We start from the raw sequence: 19,199 nt of genomic DNA, 5'->3' as shown, positions 1-19,199 counted from the left end.
TTGGACCCACACCGATCAGCTGTACGAGAAGGCAGTAGCGCAGCAGCCTTCTCGCAGCTTCCTGCAGGCCAGTGATGTCATGACTATGTCACTTTACCTGGTCGCAGCTCAGATCCGTTGAAGTGAATGGGGCTGAGCTGTGCCCTCTGGCCTGATGAAAGTAGTGAGTAGGCTGTGGCACGACTGCAAGTGCCGCTGTTTTCTCAAACAGCTGATCGGCGGAGATCCTGGGTGTCGAGCCCCTGCGATCAGATGCTGATGACCTATCCTAAAGATAGATCATCAGTAAGAAAAAGTCGGAGAAACCTTTTAATAAATGGGTATCTGTCAGCAGAGGTATAATTAAAAATATATCAACTGTCCCAGATACCAAACCCATTTTTAAGATCAGCTATTACAATTTCTTGGGACTTTCTTGTTAGCGTTGTTCTTTATGCCCTTTGCACTATCGCATCATTTGGTCATTTTCTACCATTTTCTGTTTTATGGACAGCTCTGGAGCACTTGCACGACATCGGTACATCATATTACAGGAGACCATATTTCAGCAGGTCCCTATCTTGGTGTAATCAAAGTTTCTCTGAATGTGATGTGTTGTAAAGCAGCTCCTGTGTCTGGAGCGACTGCACAGTAATTTCACTGATGTCTGAACCGCTGCACATTGAGCATTCGAGCCCTGGTATGGTGATGACATCATTTATCTCTTTTATAGCTTTTGTGTTGTTGATTGTTGCATACCAGAATAGTTGTAACTTTTTTAATTGATGTTTCATAGTGTCATTTTCATGTAGCTTGCAATGGATATATTTGATAGATGTTCACATATAGTATGTGACTGTGGTATTCATTGTGTTGCTTTCTTTATACAACAGCTTTGAATTCAATGCAAATTTTTGCTGGACAAAATGAGACTTCGAGGGGGAGAATAGCTAGTTATATAAACAGTGATTTTTCTGTAGCAAAAAATAAAGATTTACCGGCTAATTCTGGTGTTCTCAAAAGAATATAGAAAGTATACGCTACACATGGCATTGTATACCAAAGCATTTTGTGTTGGACCCTGTAGCATTTTAGCATTTATTTTACGCACTTATATATAGCACTGACATATTCCGTAGCGCTTGACAGACATTATTATCGCTTGCTGTCTCCAGTGGGGCTTACCATCTAGTTTCCCTATCAGTGTGTTTTTGGCGTGTGGAAGGAAACCGGAGTACCCGGAGGAAACCCACGCAAACATGGGGAGAACATACAAACTACATGCAAATGTTGTCCTTGGTCGGATTTGAACTCTGGACCCAGCGCTGCAAGGTGCTAACCACTGAGCCACCTAATGTCCCAAGTGTTTAGTTATACACATAGTGTGTGTGTGTGTGTGTGGGGGGGGGGGGCGAACACTTACCTGGTGCCCTCCTTTTTATCTTTTCAGCTGCAGATCTGCCGATTCCTGGGTTTCTTTTCGGCCATGCAGAATTATACAGTGGTTTTCAGGCAACCTAAGGCTACTTTCACACTAGCGTTCTGCTGTCCGCTCGTGAGCTCCGTTTGAAGGGGCTCACGAGCGGAGCAGAACGCTTCCGTCCAGCCCTGATGCAGTCTGAATGGATGCGGATCCGCTCAGACTGCATCAGTCTGGCGGCGTTCAGCCTCCGCTCCGCTCGCCTCCGCACGGCCAGGCGGACAGCTGAACGCTGCTTGCAGCGTTCGGGTGTCCGCCTGGCCGTGCGGAGGCGAGCAGATCCGTCCACACTTACAATGTAAGTCAATGGGGACGGATCCGCTTGAAGATGACACAATGTGGCTCAATCTTCAAGCGGATCCGTTCCCCATTGACTTTCAATGTAAAGTCTGAACGGATCCGCTCAGGCTACTTTCACACTTAGAAAATTTTCTAAGTTTTAATGCAGACGGATCCGTTCTGAACGGATGCGAACGTCTGCATTATCGGAGCGGATCCGTCTGATGAAACATCAGACGGATCCGCTCCGAACGCTAGTGTGAAAGTAGCCTAATGGACATAATGCATTTGGTAGTCCAAGACACCTCCTGCTGCCCTTGGCTTAAAATGACTTCTTCTCCAGAATGAAAGGGTAAATTAAAAAAAACGAATGGTGTCCTTACATTCAGCTGAGTAAGGCATTGAGCCTGGTTTACCAGTGACTGTTTTATGTTTGGAGATACATAGACGGTACTGTGTGCTTGTGTACCTATAGAACACACTAGTCTTTATTTAGCATTTTGTGCTTTTCTTGCCTGTTGTGACTGTATTTTTAGCACTTGCATTGTGTTAGGGTTTCAGCCTCACATGTTTGCACACTAGAGCTCTGTCTCTCTTTTGTAAGTGCTCCTGACATGATGTATTATTTAATTAGCATCAAGTTTCCGCCGGACAGAACAGCAGATCGTATAAAAGTCATGTGAAAGGAGCTATTGCTTGTTGGGCTTTCCCAGTGCTGCACTGCCAAACTAAGCCCCTGCCATTCATAGAGAAGAGTGAACTGGAAGGGTGTGATGAATGCAAGGATTCACTGCAACTGCGGACACAATTTACCACTAATAACGCTATAAAACTGGCCATTATCTATTGTATTGTCCTCTGCCTCCTTTCACCAAGTATAGAACACTATTGGAGTATCAGTATTCTGTGGTGTCTGTCACATGGCGGTGCATGTAACTTTTGCGCATTCGGTCAAAACCAGGCCATTAATACCATAGTAAGGGGTACATCATGAAAATATGTAACAGTTGAATACTACATGTATGCATAAACCTATAAAAAATCTGATACATACAATAGATACTATATGGCAGGCATGCTCAACCTGCGGCCCTCCAGCTGTTGTAAAACTACAACTCCCACAATGCCCTGCTGTAGGCTAATAGCTGTAGGCTGTTAAGGCATGCTGGGATTTGTAGTTTTGCAACAGTTGGAGGGCCGCAGGTTGAGCATGCCTGCTATAAGGGAACCAGAAGTGGGATTCTCTGGGTGAGCTACGTATGAGCTCATCTGAGCCAGTGAACAGTCAGCTTTAATTGCAAGGTATTCATATAGACTGCAATCCATTTCATGATATTGTGGGAGCTTCATGCCACATACACAGTTATAATTGAATCAAGCAGTGTTGCTGAATTTAAAGGAAACGTTAACTTTATTTTTAGCTATTTTTTTTTTGTGATGCTCCTTTTTGATTTTCCATTTCAATATCTACATTTAAACAAAACCAATAAAATCCTGCAGTTTTTGCACTGGCCACTAAGTCTAAAAATAGGGGCCACTTCTTTGTCTGTACATCTCACTTTACTGCAGTTATCTGCTTATCACAGACAGGATTAGAACGATATATATACACTCGCCTAAAGAATTATTAGGAACACCATACTAATACGGTGTTGGACCCCCTTTTGCCTTCAGAACTGCCTTAATTCTACGTGGCATTGATTCAACAAGGTGCTGATAGCATTCTTTAGAAATGTTGGCCCATATTGATAGGATAGCATCTTGCAGTTGATGGAGATTTGAGGGATGCACATCCAGGGCACGAAGTTCCCGTTCCACCACATCCCAAAGATGCTCTATTGGGTTGAGATCTGGTGACTGTGGGGGCCATTTTAGTACAGTGAACTCATTGTCATGTTCAAGAAACCAATTTGAAATGATTCGAGCTTTGTGACATGGTGCATTATCCTGCTGGAAGTAGCCATCAGAGGATGGATACATGTTCTCATTCTGTTTACGCCAAATTCAGACTCTACCATTTGAATGTCTCAACAGAAATCGAGACTCATCAGACCAGGCAACATTTTTCCAGTCTTCATCAGTCCAATTTTGGTGAGCTTGTGCAAATTGTAGCCTCTTTTTCCTATTTGTAGTGGAGATGAGTGGTACCCGGTGGGGTCTTCTGCTGTTGTAGCCCATCCACCTCAAGGTTGTGCGTGTTGTGGATTCACAAATGCTTTGCTGCATACCTCGGTTGTAACGAGTGGTTATTTTAGTCAACGTTGCTCTTCTATCAGCTTGAATCAGTCGACCCATTCTCCTCTGACCTCTAGCAACCACAAGGCATTTTTGCCCACAGGACTGCCGCATACTGGATGTTTTTCCATTTTCACACCATTCTTTGTAAACCCTAGAAATGGTTGTGCGTGAAAATCCCAGTAACTGAGCAGATTGTGAAATACTCAGACCGGCCCGTCTGGCACCAACAACCATGCCACACTCAAAATTGCTTAAATCACCTTTCTTTCCCATTCTGACATTCAGTTTGGAGTTCAGGAGATTGTCTTGACCAGGACCACCCCCCTAAATGCATTGAAGCAACTGCCATGTGATTGGTTGACTAGATAATTGCATTAATGAGAAATAGAACAGGTGTTACTAATAATTCTTTAGGTGAGTGTATATTAGATAACACAGGATCCACCATTCACAATAGGTGATATCACAGCTTATCTACTCCCTCATGACCTCTGCACAGGTCACAGAGCATCCCTAGATAGTTCTCCTGTACAGTGATGGCCAGTTCACCGTGTTCGCCCGCGAATACATGCGGGCTGCCATCTTAACTCACAAGTCCGGCGATGCACAGGTAAGCCCTTACCTGTGCCTGTGCCACGAGCCGGTCTGAAACAAATGCGGTCACCGGGAGCAGGCAGTTCCGAGAACAGCCGCCGGGGGCCTTCATCGGGCTGTTCTCGGAACTGCCTGCTCCTGGTGACCACATTTGTTTCAGACCGGCTCGTGGCACAGGCACAGGTAAGGGCTTACCCGTGCATCGCCGGACTTGTGAGTTAAGATGGCAGCCCGCATGTATTCGCGGGCGAACACGACGAACTGGCCATCACTGCTCCTGTAGAAGTCAGTGAGGTCCCCTTCAGACTGTTGTGCCTATGGCCCAGTTGTAAAACACGTCTCTAAATGCTGTTAAGAACAGCTCAGGCAAGATAGCTGCTTCCATAATCATGTTCAGCAAATAGAATAAAAAAATCTGCAATCAGAAAAACAGATTAGAAAAAATGGATAGTAATAATTTTTACCCCCTTGAAAACCCTTCTTATGGTGGTTTTTGTGCAGTACCATCTTTGACTAACTTTATACTTCTACTATATTTCATATTTTATTATATTTTTTAATGCATTTTTGTAGACCAATAATTTCTGCATGAAAATCCATTAGCCTTTTGCCTCATTCACACGTCAGTGTTTGGTCAGTGATTTCGATCAGTGATTCTGAGCCAAAACCCAGTGCTGCTCTAAACAGAACAGGTGCAGATCTTTCTCTTATACCTTATGTCTGTGGAGGCTCCAATCCTGATTTTGGCTTGTAAATCACTGATGGAAATCACTGACCAAACACTGAAGTGTGAACAAAGCCTTTCACTGCAGTTATGGTCAATTTTATTTTTTGGTTGTCCAATGGAAAGAACACTGGTCAGAAAGTTAAGCTGGCTATAAACATGAGAGAGGTCGGCAGATGGTCTTCCACAGTCTCCCTAAAAATCATGTTTATAAATCTGATTATTTCAATAGGGAGACAAGCTGCTGCCAGCACCTTTTACCCTTTTGGCAGTGGTTTTTCCTAGCACTATAACTTTGCTACATCTCAATATGCCAGATTCTTAAGTGCTTTGATGGTAATTGTCCTGTGCTGGACACCGTGACCTTTAAATTGATGTGGAGAGCAAGGTTAAGGGCCCTTCACACAGGCAAATGATTGGAAACAAACCCTCGTTCCCAATAATTGTCCCATGTAAAGGTGCCACCGATCGAGTTAAAAGCATCATTAATGCAGACACCGAAGTCATCATTTCTGGGCAGCATTTCGTCCTGAGGGAACAGACATCTGCTACTCAGAAACAATGATTCTGTACAGGGATGAGCAAATTGCAGTAGTGATTGCTAGTTCCCATACAGAGTAGATAATTGCTGCATGTAAATGCAACTTTCACCCTCTCTGACGAGCAGGCAATTATTGGGAACTTGCAGTTCATTCCCGATAATAGCCTGCACAATCGGCCCATGTAAAGGGACCTTTAGTGATTTCATCTTGTAAGTAATAAGGGTTAAAATTATTTAAAGGAAGTCTTTCACCAAATATGACCATTACAGACCATTCAGATCAGGTTCGCCATTACTTTCTCCAGATTACTATGGTACCTTTCATATTGCAGTCCATCGCTGATTTGCTCCATAAAACACTTTTATACCATATGGTAATTAGGTTCTGAAGGTGCCCAGGAGTGGCGTTCATGCGGTCGGTGCCCAGGCCCCTCTGCGCTTTGCTTACCAAACCCCTCCTCTTTCACCCCTCTGGCCCGCCCTTGTTTAATCTGATTACTTCCTCCTCTCCGTCTGAAATCCTGTGCCTCTGCCGACTGGATCGGGTTGCGCAGGCTGGCGCATGCGCATTAAAAGTCCCTGTTCCTCTGCCCATAATGGGCAATGCAGTGCGCACGCGCCGGTAATGTGTAGAGCGGCGAGGATGCGGGATTTCAGACGGAGAGGAGGAGGTAATCAGATTAAACAAGGATGGGCCATAGGGGTGAAAGAGGAGGGGTTTGGTAAGCAAAGCGCAGAGGGGCCTGGGCACAGGCCGCATGAATGCCGCTCCTGGGCACCTTCAGAACCTAATTATCATATGGTATAAAAGTGTTTTTTGGAGCAAATTATCGATGGACTGCAATATGAAAGGTACCATAGTAATCTGGGGAAAGTATTGGAGAACCTGATCTGAGTGGTCTGTAATGGTCCTATTTGGTGAAAGACTCCCTTTAAAGGGGTTATCCCATGAAAAGTATTACTATGCATTTCAAATAAAGTAGTATTGCAATATACTTAACATAAAAAGATTGTTGAGTTATTTATGCACATTATATTTTTCTCTCTGCTGGCACCTCCTGCTGTTTATCCTTTTGGTCCACCTTCTCCTGAGCTCAATGGTGGACTCTACATGCCGTGTAGCTTCCCTGCACCTTTCCCCTCCCATCAGTGTTGGCATAGTGATCTCATAGAGAAGCATCCCAGGCGACATTCGTTCATTCTAAATTCATAGAAATGGAAATTGTGGGGGCATTGCATACTATGTGTGTCTTTGGGGTTATGTGTGAGGCATTCTTTTGTATGCAGGGGAGGAATGGGTTAACAATAGATGTAGATGCTTGATGAGCTGCTGCCCACCCACAGAAAGGAAAAAAAATTCCTCCTGATAATTGAGTAAAAGATAACTTTCTAATGAGATTGTTATAATATATATACATATACTAGATTGTTGATATTCGGCTGCTCGTTAGTGTAGGTGAAGAGCTCCATTTACATGCAGCGATCACCTTCACTGTTTGGAAACAAGGGATCGCTCATCCTCCTACAAATTCATTGTGTCTGGGCAGTACACAGAACTATCTGCTGCCCAGAAATGAAGATTGAGGTGTCCACACTAAAGATCATTTCACCCAGACGGTCGCCTTACAGGTGGCGCCGGCCCTGCACCCAGTGAATGAGCGTTTTGCTTCAGCACTTTTTATGGGGCAGATTATATGAGCGTTTGTAGGTACATTTGTTCCCGATAATCTTCCCAAAATTTGGGCAGTGTAAATGCTCCGTTAGATGTTACATGGAAAGGCAGTGTTCATGCTTCACCGCCACCTCCAGCCATCATACATTTATACCTTTTCTATGGAAACCTGTTTTGTAGGATAATCCCTTTTCTCTCAGTGATCTTAGAACTCCGGAGCATTTACAGAAAAACTGTATTCAGCACAAATCCTTATCAGTGTGGAGCGTAAAGTCCAACAGGAATCTCAGAATTTAGAGCATCCACTATGTACAGCAGGGCTCGACAAATCCCGGGCGCCAGGTCGCCATGGCGACCAGGAATTTGGTCCTGGTGCTTGGGTATTTGTCAGCCCGTTTTCAAAGATGCGCTCTCGGCGCACACCATGGTTTCCTGAGCGGCACAGTGGAGGAGAGGAGTCCCTCCCTCCCCACTGTGCGCGGCTGCCGCTGGCCACTAAGAACAGGGTAGGAGGAGGAGGGGAGGGACTGTGGCCACTGCGCCACCAATGAATGTGCCGGCCATATCCCGGCCCCTATGACTGCACGCTGTGATCCGCGCGATTAACCCCTCAGTTGAGGGGTTATTCGCGCGGATCACAGCGTCCTGTCAGAGGTCGGGGGCCGGGTTCTTCAGTTTCGACTCTCTGCATTGGTGGCAGTGGGCAGTTCCGATCGGAGTCCCAGCAGTGTAATGCTGGGGCTCCGATCGGTTACCATGGCAGCCAGGAGTCACGCTACTGAAGTCCTGGCTGCGATGGTATGTTAGTGAGCAGCATTATACTCACGTGCGCCGTGGCCGCCGGGCGCTCTTTCTTCTGTCTGTGCGGCTCATTGCTATGCTTATAGCATTAGCAATGCGCCGCACAGACCTATGAGAAGAAGGAGCTCCCGGCGATCACGGCGCACGTGAGTATAATGCTGCTTACTAACATACCATCGCAGCCAGGACTTCAGTAGCGTGACTCCTGGCTGCCATGGTAACCGATCGGAGCCCCAGCATTACACTGCTGGGACTCCAATCGGAACTGCCCACTGCCAGTGCCACCAATGATGGGGGGAGGAGGAGGAGGGGGACCCTGTGGCCACTGCCACCAATGATTAATACTGGGGAGGGAGGCAGGGTGGGTTTGTTACCAGAGGGGGCTGATAAGAGGGGGGGGAGGGGCTGATAAGAGGGAGGCTGGAGGGGCTGATAAGAGGGAGGCTGGAGGGGCTGATAAGAGGGAGGCTGGAGGGGCTGATAAGAGGGAGGCTGGAGGGGCTGATAAGAGGGAGGCTGGAGGGGCTGATAAGAGGGAGGCTGGAGGGGCTGATAAGAGGGAGGCTGGAGGGGCTGATAAGAGGGGGGCTGATAAGAGGGAGGCTGGAGGGGCTGATAAGAGGGAGGCTGGAGGGGCTGATAAGAGGGAGGCTGGAGGGGGGCTGATCAGAGGCTGTGGGGGGGCTGATCAGAGGCTGGAGGGGCTGATCAGAGGCTGGGGGGGGGGGGCTGATCAGAGGCTGGGGGGGCTGATCAGAGGCTGGAGGGGGGCTGATCAGAGGCTGGAGGGGGGCTGATCAGAGGCTGGAGGGGGGCTGATCAGAGGCTGGAGGGGGGCTGATCAGAGGCTGGAGGGGGGCTGATCAGAGGCTGGAGGGGGGCTGATCAGAGGCTGGAGGGGGGCTGATCAGAGGCTGGAGGGGCTGATCAGAGGCTGGAGGGGCTGATCAGAGGCTGGAGGGGCTGATCAGAGGCTGGAGGGGCTGATCAGAAGCTGGAGGGGCTGATCAGAGGCTGGAGGGGCTGATCAGAGGCTGGAGGGGCTGATCAGAGGCTGGAGGGGCTGATCAGAGGCTGGAGGGGCTGATCAGAGGCTGGAGGGGCTGATCAGAGGCTGGGGGGGCTGATCAGAGGCTGGGGGGGCTGATCAGAGGCTGGGGGGGCTGATCAGAGGCTGGAGGGGCTGATCAGAGGCTGGAGGGGCTGATCAGAGGCTGGAGGGGGGCTGATCAGAGGCTGGAGGGGGGCTGATCAGAGGCTGGGGGGGCTGATCAGAGGCTGGAGGGGCTGATCAGAGGCTGGAGGGGCTGATCAGAGGCTGGAGGGGCTGATCAGAGGCTGGGGGGGGCTGATCAGAGGCTGGGGGGGGCTGATCAGAGGCTGGGGGGGGCTGATCAGAGGCTGGGGGGGGCTGATCAGAGGCTGGGGGGGGGCTGATCAGAGGCTGGCTGCCATGGTCAGCTCCCTGCTGTTGTGTGCACAAAGCACAGGACAGCAGGGAGAGTGTAAAGTCCTATTCACCCAATAGAGCTCTATTAGGGTGAATATGACAAGGGTTCTAGCCCTTAAGGAGGCTAATAGTTATTAAATAAAGTAAAAAAAGTTTGAACACCCCCCCACCCCCCCCAAATATAGAAAACGATATATTGCGATATACATGCTTAAAATTATATCGCAATATAGATTTTATGACGCGGCTCCGCCTGGCTCCTAACTTTTTTAGCTGGCTCCTAGATTCCAAGGAAATTTGTCAAGCCCTGATGTACAGTATATATATTTTTGCCGTACATCATTGTTTTTGGCTAGTTTCACACTAGCGCTAAAATCTTCAGTCAGGCTGTTTTGGCAGAGGAACAGTCTGCCAGACTTCATTGTATCTGTCATAGCTTGCAGCTGTTTTTTTCCGCCTGAATCCTGGCACTGATGTCTGAAATAGACCGGATCCCCGCAGGGTCCTATTGTAGTCAATGGTCTACGGCTGGGAAAGGTAGTATTCGGTTATGCCGGAACAGCTTGCCGGAAGACCTTAGTACTAGTGTGAAACTAGCCTCATTATGATATCATTTCTCTATGTGCCTCATCATTTGTTTCTTGGTTAACATTCGCAACCTGTGAATCCTGATAAAGGGCTGATATGATCTGCACCTCTCTTTAAGGCTACTTTCACACCTGCGTTAGGAGCGGATCCGTCTGGTATCTGCACAGACGGATCCGCACCTATAATGCAAACGCTTAGATCCGTTCAGAACGGATCCGTTTGCATTACCATGAACAAAAAAAAAATATATTTTTTATTTATTTTTTTTGTTCATGATAATGCAAACGGATCCGTTTTGACTTTACATTGAAAGTCAATGGGGGACGGATCCGTTTGAAAATTGAGCCATACTGTGTCATCTTCAAACGGATCCGTCCCCATTGACTTACATTGTAAGTGTGGACGGATCTGCTCGCCTCCGCACGGCCAGGCGGACACCCGAACGCTGCAAGCTGCGTTCAGGTGTCCGCCTGCTGAGCGGAGCGGAGGACAAACGGAGCCAGACTGATGCATTCTGAGCGGATCCGCATCCATTCAGAATGCATTAGGGCTGGACGGATCCGTTCGGGGCCGCTTGTGAGAGCCTACATACGGAACTCACAAGCAGAGCCCCAAACGCTAGTGTGAAAGTAGCCTAAAATTGCCTTTTGTGTGTTCTTTTTTTTAATCAGATGTTGTCACAACAGTCTCTGCTGCAGACATCACTGCATAGTAATATAATATGACTTTTACCTTTTATGTGGTGGTGAATGGCTCCAGTCACAAAATCTCTATTCTGTTTGCTTAGTTGGCAAACTTCCCTTGGCTACAGATCAATCAGATTAGGAGATTAAGCTAGTAGAAATTAAGATTTAGTGCTATCATTCTAATTTGTGAAAATGATGTTTCAATATATGCAAATTAGCCTCTAAGAGGAACCAGTACTCTCTGCTCTGCACTGATGAGGGACAATCACCCCACAACAGCTGTCTGCAGATGAGGTGCTGGCTTATTCAATATCCGAGCCATGTTTTCAAGGCCTATTTAAAGGGTCGAACACTGACTTTTAGGATACTTGCCTTACATCTGGTGGCATCAGAGGCAGAGCTTGTTAAGAGCCCATTTGCATACCTTCTTTCTAGGTTTAGTGTTGCTTTAAAGGGGTTGTCTCATCATGGACAATGGGGGCATATCGCTAGGATATGCCCCCATTGTATTATAGGTGCGGGTCCCACCACTGGGACCCGCACCTATATCGAGAACAGAGCCCTCCATTCATTTTCTATGGGGCCGGCGAAAATAGTTGAGCGCTGGCTTGGCTTTTTCCGTCTACCCCATAGAAATTAATGGGAGCGGGGCCCCGCGCATACGCGGTACGCTCCTATTTACTTCTATGGGGAGCCGGCTTGGTGGTGGCTGGACCAGAGTCCTCCAGCCACCATCTTGTGGGGCTCTGTTCTCTATATAGGTGCGGGTCCCAGCGGTGGGGACCGCACCTATAAGACAACGGGGGCATATCCTAGCGATATGCCCCCATTGTGCATGATGAGACAACCCCTTTAAAGGGAGCCTGTCACCGGGATTTTGTGTATAGAGCTGAGGACATGGGTTACTAGATAGCCTCTAGCACATCCGCAATACCCAGTCCCCATAGCTCTGTCTGCTTTTATTGTGTAACACAAAAGGATGCATGTCTCCACATGGATTCCATTCCTACAGAGATTCAGCTGAAGATCATATTAAGGCTACTTTCACACTAGCGTTCGGGTGTCCGCTCGTGAAGGGGCTTTGAAGGGGCTCACGAGCGGCCCCGAACGCATCCGTCTGGCCCCAATGCATTCTCAGTGGAGGCGGATCCACTGAGAATGCATCCGCCTGCCAGCGTTCAGCCTCCGCTCCGCTCAGTGAGCGGACACCTGAACGCTGCTTGCAGCGTTCGGGTGTCCGCCTGGCCGTGCGGAGGCGAGCGGATCCGTCCACACTTACAATGTAAGTCAATGGGGACGGATCCGCTTGAAGATGACACTATATGGCTCAATCTTCAAGCGGATCCGTTCCCCATTGACTTTCAATGTAAAGTCTGAACGGATCCGCTCAGGCTACTTTCAGACTTAGAAAATTTTCTAAGTAATAATGCAGACGGATCCGTTCTGAACGGATGCAAACGTCTGCATTATCGGAGCGGATCCGTCTGATGAAACATCAGACGGATCCGCTCCGAACGCTAGTGTGAAAGTAGCCTAAACTGTATTCAGGATCATAATCCCTAACAAGTTAGAGAGGAAGATGCCGCACTTCTTTAACTTGTCCTCCTGTGTAATTAGGACAGGTTTTGTGTGTACTAGTAGGATGGCGGCCATTTTATATTTCCTAATGATTGCTACCCGAACAAAACGAGCCCGTATAACTAATGAAAGGTATTTGGTAATATATTTATAATGAAGTAATATTTAAGTATTTTCATTTATTTATTTTTTACTCCCAGAGAACTTCTTTAACATAAATTAAACTAGGCTAATAATCTATATTCATGTGGTTGTTATTTTCACTTGCGTCATCTTATGCTTACAGATGTACTATTAATACATTTCCTTAAATCATGGAATGTTACTCTGGAATTTCATTTAATTAAATGAGTCATGTATGATATAGTAGAGTCTAAGCTGCCATTTCTGCAGAGATTTTATGATAATTGATGTGTGAGTGGGTGTTGGAATCTCTTAATACTGAAAATTTTGGCAGATGCTGCATTAATGTCAGACTGGTGCAGCCTTACTTTGTGCTATTTGCTTTTTATGTTGAGTTTAATATTTTAAAGGGCAACTAACCTTTTATATAACTTTATTTAAAACTATACTAAATGCCCTAAAACTCATTTTTGTAATGTACTTCATTTATTGATTTTACTGGTTTACTACCAAAATAGGCACCCGTTCAGGGTGTCTATAGTGCTTATCACTTTTTGGAATCCGTACACCGTACAGATTCCACGGTTCTGCAGGACTAGTGGCTGCAGCAAGATCATTACTGGAAGGACCACACATCCTGTGCCACTCTGCTCAGCCATAGCCTGGCATGGCACATCAGTGCAGGGTTAGCCCTTGATTTATAGCTACCGATATATAGACCTCTATTGATTTCCATCTTTGTTATTCTGGCTTATTATAATTTTTTTATAATTGTATTTTTATTGAAATAAAACAAAACAATTCTGTTTCAATTGTATGCACAATTGTACAAGGTAAAGTAAACAAAGCAATATGCACGACATGTTCAACAAATGAGCATATACTATAACTTCACATATTATGTGCAATGTAAATCAGACAAGAACCAATAAAGGTTACATGAGAATCCAGCGTCTTGTCTCATTTTTTTTATAAAAATGAATATTGAAGAAAAAAAAAAAATTAAAAGTAAGGCTACTTTCACACTTGCGGCAGAGTGATCCGACAGGCAGTTCCGTCGCCGGAACTGCCTGCCATATCCGTCAAAACGTATGCCAACTGATGGCATTTGTAAGACTGATCAGGATCCTGATCCGTCTTACAGATGCATTGAAATGCCGGATCCGTCTTTCCGGTGTCATCAGTTTTTTTTGCCGGAGATAAAACCGTAGCATGCTGCGGTTTTATCTCTGTCCTGATCAGTCAAAAAGACTGAACTGAAGACATCCTGATGCATCCTGAACGGATTGCTCTCCATTCAGAATGCATGGGGATAAAACTGATCAGTTCTTTTCCAGTATTGAGCCCCTAGGACGGAACTCCGTGCCGGAAACGAAAAAGACTAGTCTGAAAGTACCCCAAGTGAAAAAAGAAATACAATTATCAATGGCGTCCCAACGTATAGGGAACTCTCATGAGAGAGTAGCTACATTAATCTAATATTAGTTATTCTGGCTTATAATTTGTTTTTGTGCTTTTTTTGTTGTTGGGGGGAGGGGTTGGGTGGCTTAAATTTCAACTATAGCCTCTTCCTCCTGGGATGTGTGGCTTGAGGGGAAGGTAAAGAAGAGTAAGGCCCCTTTCAGACGAGCGAGTTTCCCACGCGGGTGCAATGCGTGACGTGAACGTATAGCACCCGCCCTGAATCCTGACCCATCCATTTCAATGGGTCTGTGTACATGTGCGTTTTCTTTTCCCCCTATGTTCTATATTCTGCGTTTTTCACGCAGACCTGGCCCCATAGAAGTGAATGGGGCTTCAGTGAAAAACGCATTGCATCCGAAAGCAAGTGCGGGCACAATGCGTTTTTCACTGATGGTTGCTAAGAGGAGATGTATGTAAACCTTCAGTTTTTTTTATCATGCGTGTGAAAACCACATCAAAACTCATTGCACCCGCGTGGAAAAACTGAACGCAATCGCAGACAAAACTGACTGAACTTGCTTGCAAAATGGTGCGAGTTTCACTAAACGCACTCTGGACGCATCCGGAGCCAATCCATATAGTTCGTGTGAAAGAGGCCTAAGAGGAGAGAGAATGGTAAAAAGGTTGTCTGGTTTCCAGTATTGATGACCTATCCTTAGGCTCATCAATATCAGATAGGTAGGGGTCCGACTCCCGGCACCCCCGCTTATTAGGCTACTTTCACACCTGCGATAGGTGCGGATCTGTCTGGTATCTGCACAGACGGATCCGCACCTATAATGCAAACGATTGTATCCGTTCGCATTACCATGAACATGTTCATGATGATGCAAACGGATCCGTTTTGACTTACATTGAAAGTCAATGGGAGGCGGATCCGTTTTCAATTGCACCATATTGTGTCAGGGAAAACAGATCCTTCCCTATTGACTTACATTGTAAGTCAGGACGGATCCGTTTGGCTCCGCATCGTCAGGCGGACATCAAGACGCTGCAAGCAGCATTTTGGTGTCCGCCTCCAGAGCGGAATGGAGCCTGAACGGAGCCAAACTGATGCATTCTGAACGGATCCTTATCCATTCAGAATGCATTAGGGGTTAAACTGATCCGTTTGGGGCCGCTTGTGAGAGCCCTGAAACATATCTCACAAGCGGACCCAGAAAGGCCAGTGTGAAAGTAGCCTTAGCTGTTTGAAGAGAAGAGTTGTCCTCACTGTTTTCCTGCTTGCCGTCGACATTGCATAACGCCTTTTAAGATCATTTTACACAAGGCGATGCACAGGAAATTAACGGAAATGAACAAACGTTCCCAGTAATTGCCTGATCATGAATGGAGTTGATAATTGCACTTACTTGCAGCAACCATCTCTTCTGCAGTAGTGATTGCTCATCACTCTACAAATTAGATGGAGGAGATTTATCAATTTTGGCTCTCTTTGCGCCATAACTAACATTTAGAGCTGGAGATTAAAAGTGGTAAAAGTTGAGACTAACTTTATCAAATGTCTTACAGAGCATAATAAATCAGTGCAAATTTGTAAAAATTTTGTCGGAAATTAACGTTTAATATACACATTCAGCCGGCGGCAGAAACGCATGCCGCACCTGAGGGGTCAACTGCCGCGGATCGCAGCGCCCTGTCAGAGGCAGGGTGTCGGCATTGTGTTTCTGCCGCCGCCTGCATTTGTAATGTATTAAACGTTAGTTATCATTGGTGGCACAGTCCCCTCCCCTCCTCCGCCCCTCTGTGCTCTCATTGGCGCAGCAGCACAGTGGGGGGGGAGGGAGAGACTGCTTCCTTCTTCCCTGTGCTGCTGAGAGCAGCGCGATCCATATTCTCTCATACTAGGCTGTGCAGTGGCACAGCCTAGTATCGATAAAAGACAAATCCCGGTATCGTATCGATACCGGGACAAAAGTATTGATTGGGTATCGAACGTTTGATACCCGAAACAACCCTAGTCTGAGGTATTCCTATATTTGCGCCTTTTCTCTGATTTCATTTTCCTAACGCCACTTTATTAACCACGCCCATGTTTCTCGGCTGGTTTCTCTTTTGGCTTGAATCCTTTTATATGGCGTGAATACTGACATTGGTATGTGATTAGGGTTGTCACGATACCAAAATTTTGATTCGGTTTTGATACTATACATAAGTTTTGTAATGCTCGATACCATGCCAGAAAAAAAAAAAAGGCGCGTGCATTCTGCATTTTATGGAACCATAATCGAACAGTCCTATCCTATTTTTGGGGGGGACAAGGTGACAAAAAAATGGCGAATCGCACGTTTTTTCTTTTACGGCGTTAACCACATAGGAGATATTTTTTTAGATTTTAATAGTTTGGACTTTTCGGATGTGGCGATATGTAATATGTTTATTTATTGTTTTATATATTTTATATGTAAATTTGGGATAGTGTACTTGGGAAAGTACAAGTAATCTGCTAGTGTAAAAGCCGCTTTACATATTAACATGAACGTGAATGAATGTACTGGTACTGCTTCGTCCAATTGAATTGGCCTGAGTTGTGTCTGAGCTGCAGTAGAGACCACACAGCTATATCAGACAGCTGATTGGTAAGGGTCCTATTTTACACGTCAACCGTGACTTATATTAACCCCTTAATGACTTAGGCCGTACCGGTACGGCATGGTTCCCGAGTCCTTAAGGACCCATGACGTACCGGTACGTCATGTGGTGTTCCGCTCACCGCCGCCAATTCAGACCTGCGGCTTTTACCGGTGATTGGGCTGTAGGGGGGACCTGATGGCATGGAAGGCAGCGCGATGCCTAAGGAAGGCATCGCGCTGCCTTCCGGTGACGAGCCTGTGAGATCCAGCCCCAGCCCCCAGACATTTCTACCAACACTATATTTGAGAGGGAAAAAGTATAAAATGTGAAGAACCCTAGAACCCTTCAGTTCAGGATATTCCTGATGCCATAGTGGCCTTCTACAATATAGCTTCAAATATATACTGTATATATATTTCATTAAAATCATATTTTCCGTGTTTTTTTTATTTTTATTACAGGTAAGACGCTAACTACTTTGACCAACAAGGATGCCGCTCGTTAAAAGAAACATCGATCCCAGGCATCTGTGCCATACTGCCCTGCCAAGGGTGATCAAGAACGAATTAGAATGTGTGACAAATATTTCTTTGGCAAATATTATTAGACAGCTCAGTAGCCTGAGTAAGTATATTTTACTTTCTGTGCTCTTCTTTATGTATAGTCTGTGGAAGATATTGGTGTTTACTCAATGTGTTTTTCAATCTTTTTGTCAGATGTTTCTATTGTATACTGAAGTACAATTATAAGCATTTAGTAAGTTGTTTTTTTTTGCTTTTCTTGACAAATACATCAAGTGTATGCAAAGACTCAATAATTAGTGTTGACCCTTCTTTTTCAACACTTCTGCAATTTGCCCCAGCTTGCTACATATCAGCTTCTGGGCCTAATCCTGACTGACGGCGACTAATTCTTGCCTAATCAGTGCTTGGAGTTTATCAGATAAAAAAAAAATTGAGATTCCTCAGTGGTTGATACCTTTTAATGGGTAAAGGCGAATTTACAGGAACGAGATTATCAGGAACGAACGTTATTGCGAATGCTCGTTCATCGGGTGATTCTGTCGCTCGTGCATGTAAATGTAGCTTTCTCCTTCACTGAATGAGCAGCCGACTGTCGGGAAGGAACGGATCCATCCCCATTGACTTGCATTGTGAGTCATGACGGATCAGTCTTGCTCCGCATCCCATGACTGAAAGAAAACTGCAGCTTGCTGCGGTTTGCTCTCCGGTATGAGAACGCAACAACACGGAACGGAATGCATTTTGGAGCATTCCGATCTGTTCAGTTATGTTTTGTCCCCAGTGACAATGAATGGGGACAAAAACAGAGGTGTTTTTTCCCGGTATTGAGACCCTATGATGGATCTCAATACCGGAAAATATTAACGCTAGTGTGAAAGTAGCCTTAGAAGTGCAGTATTTGCTGTACTTCTTGATACCACGCCATTCTCCAAAAGCCTTCGCCTCACTGTGCATGCCTACAGTAAAGCGTCCTCAGATCATTCATGTGTGGGTTTGCTTCTCATCCCAACCATCCAAGAATAGTTTGCTGATGAATAATGCTTTTCCCAGCACGATGGAGCACCATGTCACAAGGCTAAAGTGAAAACTAATTGGCTAGGTGAACAAAATGGCCAGAAGACTCTCCAGATCTCAAACTCATTGAGAACCTGTAGTCATTCCTCAAACGGGTGATGAACAAAATTACAGAAATTGTAATAAATAGCAAGCACTGATTAGGCAAGAACGGGATGCCTCTTTTAATCCATAAAAAAAAACAATAGAATGGACATGGAATAGTCGTCAAATAGCTTCTTATTCAGATTTTCCTCTGTGATGAACAGTTGCCCAGTCAGACCGCTGACACCAGAGAACAATCACCAACTTCACATGGATTTGATATGACCATGGATGATAACTTCTTATTCAGATACACAATGTTCATTAGAAAAAGTAATCTGCTGATCATTCTGTGTCCATGGCATTGTTTTTGATGAATTGAAAGAGGATTAAAGGGAACCTGTCACCTGGAAAAGACAATTTACACTAATCACAGTACCTTAAAGTATCTCTCATAGTGTGCCCAAAGATGTATTCATATCTTCTTTCTGCGTTGTGCTGTCTCATAAAATCGACTTATAAAACTGTGTTTGGCACCTTTTTGAAGTCGTGCTGAAGTCACGGGGGCAGCGGCCTCCTTGACTCAACCATCGGATAAGCCCGTAGCCTGTAGCCGTGACCGCGCTCTTCTCGCGCATGCGTCGTGCGTGTCCTGCCACAGCATGATCCCGGCTACGGCTCCCTCCCTCCCTGGCATCTGCATGTTCACTGCGCCTGCGCTGGAGTGCAAGCAGACAGTGATCGCGCTCACGCCGCAGGGGAGAAGTGATGAGGAATGGCGCAGGCACAGTGAACAAGAAGATGCC

At 45.9% G+C, this 19,199-nt stretch overlaps 1 protein-coding gene across 3 annotated transcripts in view; it reads left to right on the top strand.

The window, feature by feature from the left end:
* WASF1 (WASP family member 1) overlaps window positions 1-19,199 on the top strand; it is a 142,800-nt gene that overhangs the window by 49,054 nt on the left and 74,547 nt on the right. For all 3 annotated transcript variants that reach the window (XM_040428865.1, XM_040428868.1, XM_040428867.1), the window contains exon 2: window positions 17,233-17,395. In XM_040428865.1, the coding sequence (XP_040284799.1) occupies window positions 17,263-17,395 (133 nt within the window). In that variant the 5' untranslated portion in view covers window positions 17,233-17,262. The remainder of the gene's footprint in view (window positions 1-17,232; window positions 17,396-19,199) is intronic.

The sequence above is a fragment of the Bufo bufo genome, chromosome 4 (genome assembly GCF_905171765.1).
Source record: "Bufo bufo chromosome 4, aBufBuf1.1, whole genome shotgun sequence".
In the NCBI taxonomy this organism is placed as follows: Eukaryota; Metazoa; Chordata; class Amphibia; order Anura; family Bufonidae; genus Bufo; species Bufo bufo.
Note: the sequence above shows the minus strand (reverse complement) of the source record. Positions and strands in the feature narration are given on the sequence as shown.